The sequence below is a fragment of the Mastigoproctus giganteus genome, chromosome 5 (genome assembly GCF_048544385.1).
Source record: "Mastigoproctus giganteus isolate SK-2022 chromosome 5, ASM4854438v1, whole genome shotgun sequence".
In the NCBI taxonomy this organism is placed as follows: domain Eukaryota; kingdom Metazoa; phylum Arthropoda; class Arachnida; order Uropygi; family Thelyphonidae; genus Mastigoproctus; species Mastigoproctus giganteus.
The window spans coordinates 222,860,750-222,872,939 of NC_143579.1; the positions used below are offsets into that span (position 1 = coordinate 222,860,750).

A 12,190-nucleotide genomic window follows, 5' to 3' on the forward strand; every position below is an offset into this window, starting at 1 on the left:
AGCAGTTTGAATCTTTTCAAAAGGACTTATTTTTAATATTTTTATGGAACTTTGTACTTAATTTCATGTTAATAAGTTAATCCCTTCCCACTTGAGATGATTCTGGACTAGCTTAGAAGTCCCTGTCAAAGATCTTTAGCCACACTGTTCCTGTTCAGGATGGTAATTTCATTTGACTACAGGAAGATTTCTCTTTTCATATCCCAGGCCAGAACTGGGATAACTGTTATAACAGAGGAGGTGGTTATAATGACAACAATGTACTGTTAGATCTTCCTTCACGTCACATCCAAGCCAAGACATTTATGTGCTCTTTTAGTTCTGGTATGGAAAGGCCATAAGACTGACCTATATAAATTTGCTACACTAGTAAATGAAGCAGTTGAATTTGTTTCTAGTGAAGTTGATACTAGATGGGCCAAATAGCCCAGATTTCTGGGTGGTAAATACTTCCTGAAATCTGGGAGTTACATTTCATTGATATATGCTATCCTACTGAGATCCTCAGTATGCAATTTTACCATGTATTTAGATTAATTTTTGCCCTCTGTGAGGAAACATACATTCATCAATGAATGCCTAAAACCACCTACAGTAGAGTAGACATTTTTCTTGATTTGGCTTCTTCGGCCCTTGGAGCAACTGAAAATAACATGGACAGAAAAGGAACTGTTTTATAGTCATGCATTTTCATATGACAATCCTGGTTGCACTGCAAGTTTCTTAAGACTTTTCAAAGGAGTCTGCTGCAATTTTTTCACCACTTTAGCATTATTCAACAAAATTAGTCTTGTTATTATCATCTCACAAGGAGCTGCAACATCCAGATATTTCTTGTTAATCTCTCTCGCCACCTGTGCACATGAACAGCTGCAAAATACTGTTCAATTATGATCATAACATTACCTAATGGTGATGAAATGAATGTGTGACACCACCATCAGTGACTGCCTGCTTAACAACATCTGTCTGATACCATCTGTTGGCGAAAAGGCAAGTTACAGTATTTTCACACAAATACACCGCCACCTAAACCTTGGGGATGTTTTTTTTTTTTTTTTGTAGTTGTTGTTGCATCGGCTTCTGTGGCCATAGTGCACCTCCCAAGGTTTTTGCAGTACTTTGATCCAAGCCCGAGGTGGGATTCGAACCTGCGACCTTTGGGTTGCCAGGCAGGCACTTTACCCACCTGGCTAACCCGGTCGGCTATCTTTGGGATGTGTTACCTTGATCACCCCATACTGTGCTACATTAACAGAACTGAATATATTTTTATTTATCTATACATTTTCATAAAACATCATATCAACTTGTTGGTTGTGCAAATTTACATGTTTTACCATGTTTTCTGTAATATAACAAAGAGTTATAACTTTAATGTTTAAAAAGCATCTTTCAATGTTTCACTTTGGTTCTTCTAACGTAGTGGAATTGTCTGCAAAAACGTTTTGTTTGAAAATAAGTCGGGTAAGGATCAGGTACGGTCAGGTCGGAATTTACGTTGCTTCAAATTTGTTAGCCCTTTGCGGTTCAATTTTGCGTCTCAAACAACATAAGAAAATTTCTCTTCCAGTTCAATGTAGTGTCAGACGTGCCTTTCTGTTTTGCCAATTATAAAGCTTCTATTTCTGCTCTTTTGGTGTATTTACTGAGCTGCCTTCTATTTATACTTCATATAAACAATTTAACAAACTAATTGAATGTTTACATTCAATCATCAACAGCTGGCAGCTGTAGTTTTTCTTCATTTTTAGTGTTCACTGTGTATTTACTATCTGCCAAAAACGAAGTGTTTAGTCAACATCTCGTAAAGGTCTTTCTGATGAACAAGTTGAGAAATTGTTAGAACTCTAATTCAGAATTTGATTTACTTTTGTCCAATAGTGACGATGATGTATTTTCAATCCCAATAACATATCTTGTAGCAGTGATGAAGAAATTGATGACGACCTATCAACCAATGATGGTGTGAAAAATTATAGACCCAGCAAGGTAAACAATGTTTCATTCAAACATTTTCCCATTACTGTTTAGAACTGGGGATTTCTTTCAAGTAATTGAAGTATTCCAAAAACTGAACTTGAATATTTTCAGCTGTTTTTTACAGATTCTTTGTTTGAAGAAATTTTGAATGAAACAAATAAGTATATCAATGAAACTTTTTTTCAAATAAGCTACTTCCTGATAGTTCCATATGGTCTGACTGGTTTTGGTTTCAATAAACAAACTAAATGCTTTTTTTGGTGTGGTTATTAACATGGGACTAAATGAAAAAACTCCTATAAAGGAAGAAAGTGGAAGTGGTAGAAGAAAAGAAACAGTTTGGTATTGTGAGACATGTTCCAGAAAACCAGGATTGCATCCTGGTGAAAGTTTCAAGAAATACCACACACTAAAATCATACAATAAATATTTAAAATGTCTAAAATGTTTTTATATTGTTTTATCAATCAGTTTTATATAATAACACATGTAAACTCAAAAATAAATAATTTTTGAATAGCTCATATTCAGTATTTTTTTTTGAGCTGGTCTGGAATGGGAAGACAGCAAAAATAACGCTGGACCACAAAGGATGAAAATTATTCGTTACTATAGAATTCAGATAACTGACATTGTTGCACCAGCAGCATAGGTTATTGCCCTACCTTGTTGGAGTCAGTCTTATTCGGGCTCTTCAAAAAAAGGAAATAAACTGTAATAAGAGAGAACTGCTGATATGGGAAACAGCACATTCATGTCAATTTCTGCTATTAGTACGACTGCGACATAATGATCTGTTACGAACATTAACAGCAGACATGCTTTGAAATATTAACATCTGTCAGAGAGAGAGATTTGAACTTAAAACTCTATCAAAATGTATTATTTAAGCTAAATAATAAGAAAAAATATTCAGACCTCATCAGAAATGTGATTAAAAGTTGACTCATCTTCATTCAGTTCTGCCACATCTATTAACTGCAGATCAATACTTCCAGTAATGGTATCAAAACTTGGCTGGAAAAAAAAAAAAAAAGGCAGTCAATGGAAATATTCAAGTTGAAAAATATTTTTATGTATCTGTCAGCATGTGTAATCAATCCTACAGTGTGAATTTTAATGTGCAACAAACCTAAGTTAAAAAGATCATGTCAGCATGGATAGACTTAATGATAGAAAGTTTATGCTAATGATTATCATGTGATAATCATCGTAGTTATCTGAAATTTACTAGACACCTAAATGATTTTTCTCTTCAGAAAATCACAAATACTTGCAATAAGTTTTACTTCATATTTAACAAATTCATTAAATTACTTGTAATCTTTTTGCTGTCTTAGTGAGTTTAACCCCATCATGGATTATTCTGAGATATCTTGTTTTTAGTTTTAAAAGTTATCTGAAACTACACAAGATATATCAGGATAAAAGCAAACAATAATACTTCCAAATTTAGGACTGAAACATTTTCTCGGGCATTTACCTGACTAATTTTGCATTAGCCAGATAAATCCCGAGATTTCTTGGGATTTTCTTACGCTTGGCAGCAGACAACTGGCTTTCATTTTACTTATACTGTACAGCAATGTCAGAATGCAGTTAGTTCATGATTACTGCCTGTGGCAGGAGGTTACTGCTTGTACATTCCACTTGATTTTTCAATTTATTTATATAATGAGTAGTGAAGAAGAGATTAGTGATGATTCATATTGTGAATTGGAAACTTCTGGTGAATCCAATTCTGATGAATCTGTTTCAGGTTTTGATTCAGATGAAGAAAATGGTGATGTCAGTGTTTCAGATGCTAGACAGTGGTTCAAAATTGACTGCACTAAAGACGTCCCCACGCCACCTCCAAGATTTCCATTTGCTGCACAGCCAGGTTTGTGCATTGAAAGCAATACAGATGAAATTACTCCCATAGACTTTTTTGCTTTATTTTTTGATGAAGAAATAATCAATCTAGTGTGCTCTGAGACTAATAAATTTGCAGAACAAAGTGGCACTTGTGATTCTAGTTGGACTCCAGTGATGCATGCTGAATTGAGAGTATTTTTGCTCTGAAAATGATGCAAGGTATTGTGAAAAAGCCCAAAGAATATATGCACTAGTCAAAAAAGCCTACTCACCAGTGCTTGGACTACAATGGCTCTTAAGCATTATAAAAAGATAGAACAATACCTTCATTTCTCAGATAATAAGTCATATGACGCAAATACGCACCCAAATCCAAAACTAAACAAGATTTATGATGTCTTTTGCTTCTTAGAAAATAAATTTAGAGATCTCTATAGTTCCTAAAAGATACATAACAATAGATGAAAGCTTGATGCTGTACAAAGGAAGACTTGATTGGGTGCAGTACATGCCACTGAAGCACTCAACGTTTGGCATAAAGTATTACATGCTATATGAATCCGAAAGTGGCCATGTTTGTACTTTCATAATATATGTAGGAAAAGGTACAGAAATGGATCCAGACTTTATTGGTCTTCCAATGTCTACGCAAGTGGTTTTGACTCTCATAAAGCCTGTTTGGAAAAGGATATTGCCTCACAGTTGACAATTATTATACCAGTCCCCAATTAGCTGATATTCTCATCACAAAGAAAACTGATGTTTATGGTACAGTGAGACTAAACAGAAAGGAAATTCCCGAAGTGCTGAAGAAGGAAAAGCTGAAAACATAAGAGGTTGCTGCTTTTCAAAGAGGAAAAGTACATTGGAAAGATAAAAAGGTTGTAGTGTTGTTATCTACAGTCCATAATCCTTTTCAGGAAGAAATAGAAACTTGAACAGGAGTAGTGAAGAAACCCAAAGTAGTTTGTGACTATAACTTTTCCATGGAAGGTGTAGATAAAATTGACCAGCTTTTGGCAAACTATCCCCTGCCCAGGAAACAGATTAAAAAATACTACAGGAAGGTTTTCTTTCACCTTATGGATTTAGCTATGTGGAATTCATTTCTACTGTATAAAGCCACAATTTCAGATGGGCAAAAAGCTCTTTCACCCTTGAATTTCATAATGGACCTGATTGATGAACTTATCAAGAAATATCACCCACAAATTCCACCAGTTAGAAAGGGAAGACCATCCTCAACATCCCACCCAACTCGCTATTCACCAGGCCATTACCCCACTGATATTCCATCAACTGAGAAGAAGAACTTTCCAACTAGAACTTGTCGGATATGCTCCAAAAAAAGCAGAACAGAGATGGCAAGAAAATTCGAAAGGCTACATGTGTGAAACATGTGAAATTGGTCTTTGCATCACTCCTTGCTTCAAGACCTATCACAACAAGTAAAATTACTATTTGTTTTTCATGAAATGCTGTTTTTTTTTATGGAATGCCTTTTTTTATGAAATTAAATTTGTCTTCAGGGAATAGGGTTTGCATTTTTTTGTTCCTTTCTTTTAGCTCAAGCACTAATTTATTTAAAAAAATCTGTGTAAGTTGCACACTTTTTTGGCATACACGAAATAACTTGGGATAGCCCAAATGGGTTAATTACTCCCATGTATTTTCTACTAAAAAATTTATAAAAAAACAAAAAAACTATACAATGAGTATTCACATGATGCATACTTTTAATCTGTAAAATGAAAAACAGTCAAACTTATGGCACATTTTCAGGAAAACATGTTCTGGGAAGTATTCAGAAAGAATAACTGTGTTGCTTAATCAATTCACAGTATTATTATTATTTTATACCAACAAGTTGAAGCCTCTGAAGGATAAAAAATAAATTGTGAAATGAAAAGTTTGAAAAGCTGTCACATCGTCTAATCAGGATGGAATTAAGAATACTGAAAACACTGTTGCACTTTTCAACTGATTGCCTGAGGGGAGCAATTGTCACATGTGTATGTGAGACAATAGGGTTGGGACTGCAGCATATAAGTAGAGTACATGTCTAGGCTATTGAATGAGTTTTAATATGCACAGTAAATTTTCAACTTAAAATTTAATGAAAACTGTGTTATAGTGAAACCCGTGCTGTTTGAAGCCATGCTAAACGAGGTATTGCTGTATTATTTTTCCCATCTCAATATGACATAAATCACCTTATTCTGTGCTTTAAGCAAACAAAAAAGCATAACATTCTGGAATATTTTCCAATTCCGTGATCACATGAAAAACTTATTCAAAACATATTCAACTGACCTTATCTAGTCTAAACAAGCAGTGGTCATCAAATATAGTATGTCTGTAAACTGACCGCATCATAGGCTAGTTTGCATATATGTGGGAGGAAAATCCCAAGTTTCCAGAATATAAAAAAAAATTATTTCTAATACAACAATTAACTTGTTGTGTCACACACAATACAATAATTACATGTGCAAACCCTGAGTGTGAAATATGGGTATAAATATAACTTGTTCAAATATAGTCTAAAACAGGAGTTCTCTAACTTTCCATCGCAGCCTTGAAGAAGTTTGTTCAAGTAATTGCAGATGATTTGTCATGTCAGCTAAAAACTGACCAGCCACACCAGTTTTGACAAATCAATCAAAGACTTCCCTTTTCCACCAAGAACATTTAAATTTAATTCTGAAGTTGAAAAAGTTATTACAATGCCATGACTCAGCCAGTTCACATTTGCATGGTGGGGCACATCAGGGAGATTTAAATACAAAAAATTCTTACAAGTTTATAACATTTATATTCCCATATTATGCACTTTACTATAAATGGGGACAGTATCTACATTGGAGCAGATCTTCCCCATAAGTAAGAAAAAGAGAATATAAGCAAGTGAATATGATCTATGTATGCTCCTGCGAGCCCTACTTTTTCTTGCCTGTTATGTCTGAAGCTAGAGCTCCACAGTCGAGTTCTTATTTTAATTGGAAAAAATTTAATATTTTGGGTTTATCAGAGTAATGTCCACTGTTTTTTTAAAAGCTTTTTGTGTGATAACTTTGTAATCAGCATATGGTATATGGAGAGGCAATGAATTGGGGTTGACAGAATGCTTTGCAGCTTGATTTTATCTCTCTCTCTCTCTCTCTCTCTCTCTCTCTCTCTCTCTCTCTCTCTCTCTCTCTCATTGCCTGGAATATTGAAACTCAGCAAAAATACACTGAGCAACAGATTCATATAACTGCATAAACTTGGATTTTATTTGATTAATGATGGGAAGAGATGACGGTGATTTGTTCTTTTTTTTTTTTTTTTTTTTTTTTTTTTTTATGAGAACCCCAAACACGAGAGGTATTATAACCTATAGTACTTAGTACCGTGCTTGGGTTGGAGGTTGAGAAGACGAAAGAAGATATTTGTTGATATTGGACTTGAACTTCTGTAGATTGTAATTTTCAGGAAATACGTATGAAGGAAGGTTGTTCCAGAAAACGGCAGTTGAATGAATAAATGAGGAAGGTGAAAAGTTGGTTCTGTGGGTTTGAAGTTGGACAGTAAATGGATGTTGGCTGGTGGCGGCACGTGTTCGGACTGTTTTGAAAGAGAGAGCGGCAATTATAGAAGCCAATTCAGAAGAACAGTGCCCATGGAAGTATCTGTAGAAGAGGCATGCAGCAGAAACAGTGCGTCTATGAGAAAGCAAGTGGAGAGACTCTGTTAGAGATGAATCATTAATTAACCTAACTGCCCTCTTCTGAATGGAATCAAGAAGCCTGAGAGAGGTTTTGGGGGCACCACCCCAGATGTGGGAACAATATTCCATGGCAGGGCAGATTTGCGATTTATACAGAGTGAGCAGCTGTTTGGGAGAAAAGTAACGCCGAGAGCGAAAGAGAAAACCAAGTTTTTTAGATGCAGAGGAAGCAATATTTGTAATGTGCTTGTGCCAAGAGAGATTAGAAGTCAGGGTAATCCCCAAAAGAGATATATCATTTTGCCTAGAAATCGGAGTGTCACTAAAGATAAGCATAGGAGCAGAAGAATCCTTTTTGCGAGATATAAGACAAGATTGAGTTTTAGAAGGGTTGAAATCAACTAAGTTGTCTTTGCCCCACTGGAGAATTACCTGAAGATCGGCATTTAAGGAATTGGCAGCAGATTTTCGAGAACTTGAAGCTGATTGAGCTGGACAAGGTTTCTCAAAATGGAAAGTTGAATGCAATGTGCTATCATCAGCAAAACTATGGATAGGATTTCCAGTCAATGGGAGAAGGTCATTGATATACAAGAGGAAAAGAGTGGGGGAAAGAACTGAACCTTGGGGGACACCGGCATTAGTGGAGAAGTCAGAAGACAGAGAGCCATCTACCATCACCCTCAGTGGGCGATCAGAGAGAAAACTGGATACCCAATTACTAAAAACAGTTGGCAAACCATAAGATGGAAGCTTGTTTAGAAGACCTTTATGCCAAACACGATCAAAAGCCTTTGAGATGTCAAGAGCAACTACTTGAGTTTCACCGAACCTTTCCATTGAATTAGTCCATAAATGGGTAACATAGGCCAGAATATCACCAGTGGATCGACACTGACGGAATCCATACTGGCGATCGTTGATCAGATGGAAGGTTTCTAGGTAGTTTAAGAGTTGGCGGTTAATTGATTTCTCCATTACTTGAGAAAGAGTAGAAGCAATTGCAATGGGACGATAATTGGATGGGAGGGATTTGTCAACCTTTTTAGGAACTGGCTGGATATGAGCAAATTTCCAAGCAGAAGAAAAAACACCTTTGGAATAAGAAAGTGAAAAAAGGCGGCAAAGAATAGGAGTAAGTTCAGGAGCACAGGTTTTGAGAACAACTGGAGAAATACCATCAGGACCTGGAGCTTTCTTAGCATCAAGATTCATCAAAATCCTTCTGATATCCTTTTGATGGAAGACCACAGGAGGCATTGAATGGAGCGTGTTAGGAATGGTGGGAGGTGTTTTACCAAGATCATTAATACATGAGCTCGAGGAAAAATGGGATGCTAGCAGGTCAGCTTTATCCTTGGCTGAAGTGACAACAGAACCATCTGGTTTGGACAGAGGTGGGAGCAGAGATGGGCAAAAGTTGCAGCCAATAGCTTTGGCAAGAGACCAGAATGCTCGGCTACCATTAGGGCAAGAAGCAAGTTTTCTACTCTTAGCCTGTTCAAACTCTAGTTTGGACTGATTAATAACTGCTTTACAATTGTTGCGAGCTTTGGTGTAGGCAGAAAATGAAACTGAAGAATTAGAAACAAGCCAATTACGATATGCAATGTTCTTTTCTTGGACAGCCTTAGCACATTTATTGGAAAACCAAGGTTTAGATAAAGGATGAGATTTTAAAGTGGAGTGTGGGATAAAGGATTCCATTCCTGCAAGAATAATTTCACTGACACGATCTGAGCAAATGTTGACATCAGAAGTTTTTAAACAGTAATCAGACCAAGGAAAAGAAGAAAAGAAGTCACGCAGGTCATCCCATTTTGCATTCTTGTAATGCCAAACAATACGAGGTTGGGAATAGCCATGAGATAAAGGTTCCATTGGAGAAGAGACAATCACCAAGTTGTGATCTGAAGTGCCTAAAGGACCTCTCACTTCAACCTTGTACTTAGAAGGGTTGTTTGTGAGAAAAAGATCAAGCGTATTGGCTGTATGATTAGGATTGTCCGGTATTCTTGTAGGTAAATGAACAATCTGTGCTAGGTCATTAGTAATTGCAAAAGCCTCAGCATCTCGGCCTGCTGGGTCGGTGTTCTGTAATGAAGGTACTGTGCACCTGGAACCTGTATACAGGGTGTCTCAAAAATACACGGCATAACTTCAGGAATGAGTTCTTCATATGTAGACAATAAAAATATCTTATATCAACACAGTTACGGAAATTCTTGGTTTTAAAGGTTTGTCTATGACACTTATCTGTTCACAGCACCTTATAGTAATTGTTCAAAATGTGCACCTGTCGACATGAGGCCTGAATACAGGCCTCGATGTCGACGTCTCATGTACTTGTGAAGACGATGCCAAATTCCTGGCATGTTTCGTATTGTCTTACAACCTGCCACAATTCGATTGAGGAGAGTTTCCACATCAGCTACCGGAGTCGAATACACTGACTTTAAAGGGCCCCACAAGAAGAAATCTAGTGGGTTTAAATCAGTGAGAATAAAGGCCAGGCAGTTGGGCCACCTCTACCTATCCACCGACCAGGAAACCTTTGATTCAGGTAATTGCGGGCAAGGTGGCTGAAATGTGCAGGAGTGCCATCATGCATGAAGTGTGCTTGTTGACAAATGATCAGGGGCGTGGCATCCAAGAAATCAGGCATGCTGTTTTCCAGAAAGTTTCTGTACGCCTGCCCTGTGAGTTTGTTTTGAAGTACATGGGGCCCAAATAACTTATCACCAAAAACACCCGCCCAGATGTTGAGGCTGAACCACTGTTGGTGATGTGATGGAAGAATTGCATGTGGGTTTTCCTCAGCCCATACATGTGGATTTTGTAAGTTTTGGATTCTGTCTCGTGAACTGTGCTTCATCTGTGAATATCACTAAGGCAGGAAAGTGAGGAGTTGTACCACACTGCTGCAAGAGCCACTGGCAGAACGTTACTCGTGCAGGGTAATCTGCTGGTGACAAGGCCTATACCCGTTGCAGATGGTAAAGATACAGTTGGTGTTCTCGCAACACTCTTCAAATAGTCGAATGTTGAACAGCCAGTTGCATTGCTATTCTGCATGTGCTTATTCCAGGAGTGGCATGCACAACATCCAAAATCTCCTCCTCTACTTCAGGAGTCGTAGATCTTGATCATCCTCTGTCAGCAGCACGAGGTGTAAAGGTCCCATGTTCACAAAGGCGGTGATGGATACCTTTGAATGTTTTCCTGTCTGGACAGCTTCGTTCTGGGAACCTTTCGTGGTACGAACGATGAGCCTCCAGAGCATTGCCATCCACCAAACCGTACATAAAGTGCATGTCCGCTTGCTCCTGTTTTGAGTACATGGTCGGAATGGAAAACCATCAGATTCTGTCAGTACCTTGTGATGAAGGAAATCACCTGCGGGAGATAAGACATTCCGGTTAATAACTCGGGAACCAAGCATTTCCGGAACTATGTTGATATAAAATATTTTTATTGTCTACATATGAGGAACTCATTCCTGAAGTTATGCAGTGTATTTTTGAGACATCCTGTATATTACGGCTTGTAGATTAGTTGCAGAATTAAGGTTTTCTAAAGCTATCTTAACTGCATACAGTTTGACTGAATAAATACTGAATTCAACCAGAAGAGATACTGATAGAGAAGTCAGGAGATACTACTGCTGCTTCCACTTCTGGTTCCGTCTTTGAACCATTGTGTATTTTTGATAATGCTGACCTTTAGTAAATGAATGGGCTCGTGTAGACTGCCTGCAGTTTTGATGTGATAAAGAGGTGCATTCTTCATTGCTGAAAACAGTCATCACAGTGAGAGGTATATCAAAACTACAGAGGCACATCAGTCTCCTGATGTATGTTATCTAGTTTTATACCCCAATTACCCATTAATTCCTGCAATCTAAACTCAGTAGGACTACTTTCATTGGATTTACTTATATAATGATTAATCAACATGCTATCAAAGAGGTATGGCCAGACTGGATGAAGAGAAAGACTGAATTTTTGTTGCATAGTTGAATAATAAGTTCTCTTTTCTGGGGTGGAATAGAGATTCACCTGCAGCCCTGCAGATAAGCAAATGTAGTTCACAATGTGAATAATGGCATTCAACACTTAAACCAATTTCAATTTTTCACAAGAAAGAACCTCTTGGTAAATTATGGAATGCGGAGGGATGTGAAAATTGTAATTCTGTTCCTTTCTTGCCAGGAAACAAGGAAACCATGGTTGTCACATAACTACCTAGTTATGCAACAACCATGCAAAGCAGGCATCCCATATGTAGTGAGGCCTCGCAATTTTTCCAGGGAAGCTAACAACCTTCCAAGCATTTGGAAACTTCTCCAAATAAATCTTTGAGGTTAAGATATGCAAACCATGAAGATTTGTAAGTTCCTCTATTACAACCAAGTTTTCATCCACACTTTGAATAAAAATTGGCAGCTGTGTAGTGTTTCTGATGTCTTAACATTCATTGCATGAATAATCACTGCTGATAATCAGATCAAGAGTAGTGTTTAGTGTTACTCCTTCTTGTTACCTCTCTGACATGCTGCTAAAGAAAACAATCATCCAATAAGTCCACAAAAGCCTTGTAGTGTGCGAGTGACCAACCACAAGTTCCAATCTATATCTGCCA

General features: G+C 37.3%; 1 protein-coding gene across 1 annotated transcript in view; it reads right to left on the bottom strand.

The window, feature by feature from the left end:
- Positions 1-12,190, bottom strand: part of LOC150086148 (nuclear pore membrane glycoprotein 210-like) — a 129,924-nt gene that overhangs the window by 8,150 nt on the left and 109,584 nt on the right. The window contains exon 23 of the mRNA XM_090373742.1: positions 2,902-3,000. Within this exon, the coding sequence (XP_090229868.1) occupies positions 2,902-3,000 (99 nt within the window). The remainder of the gene's footprint in view (positions 1-2,901; positions 3,001-12,190) is intronic.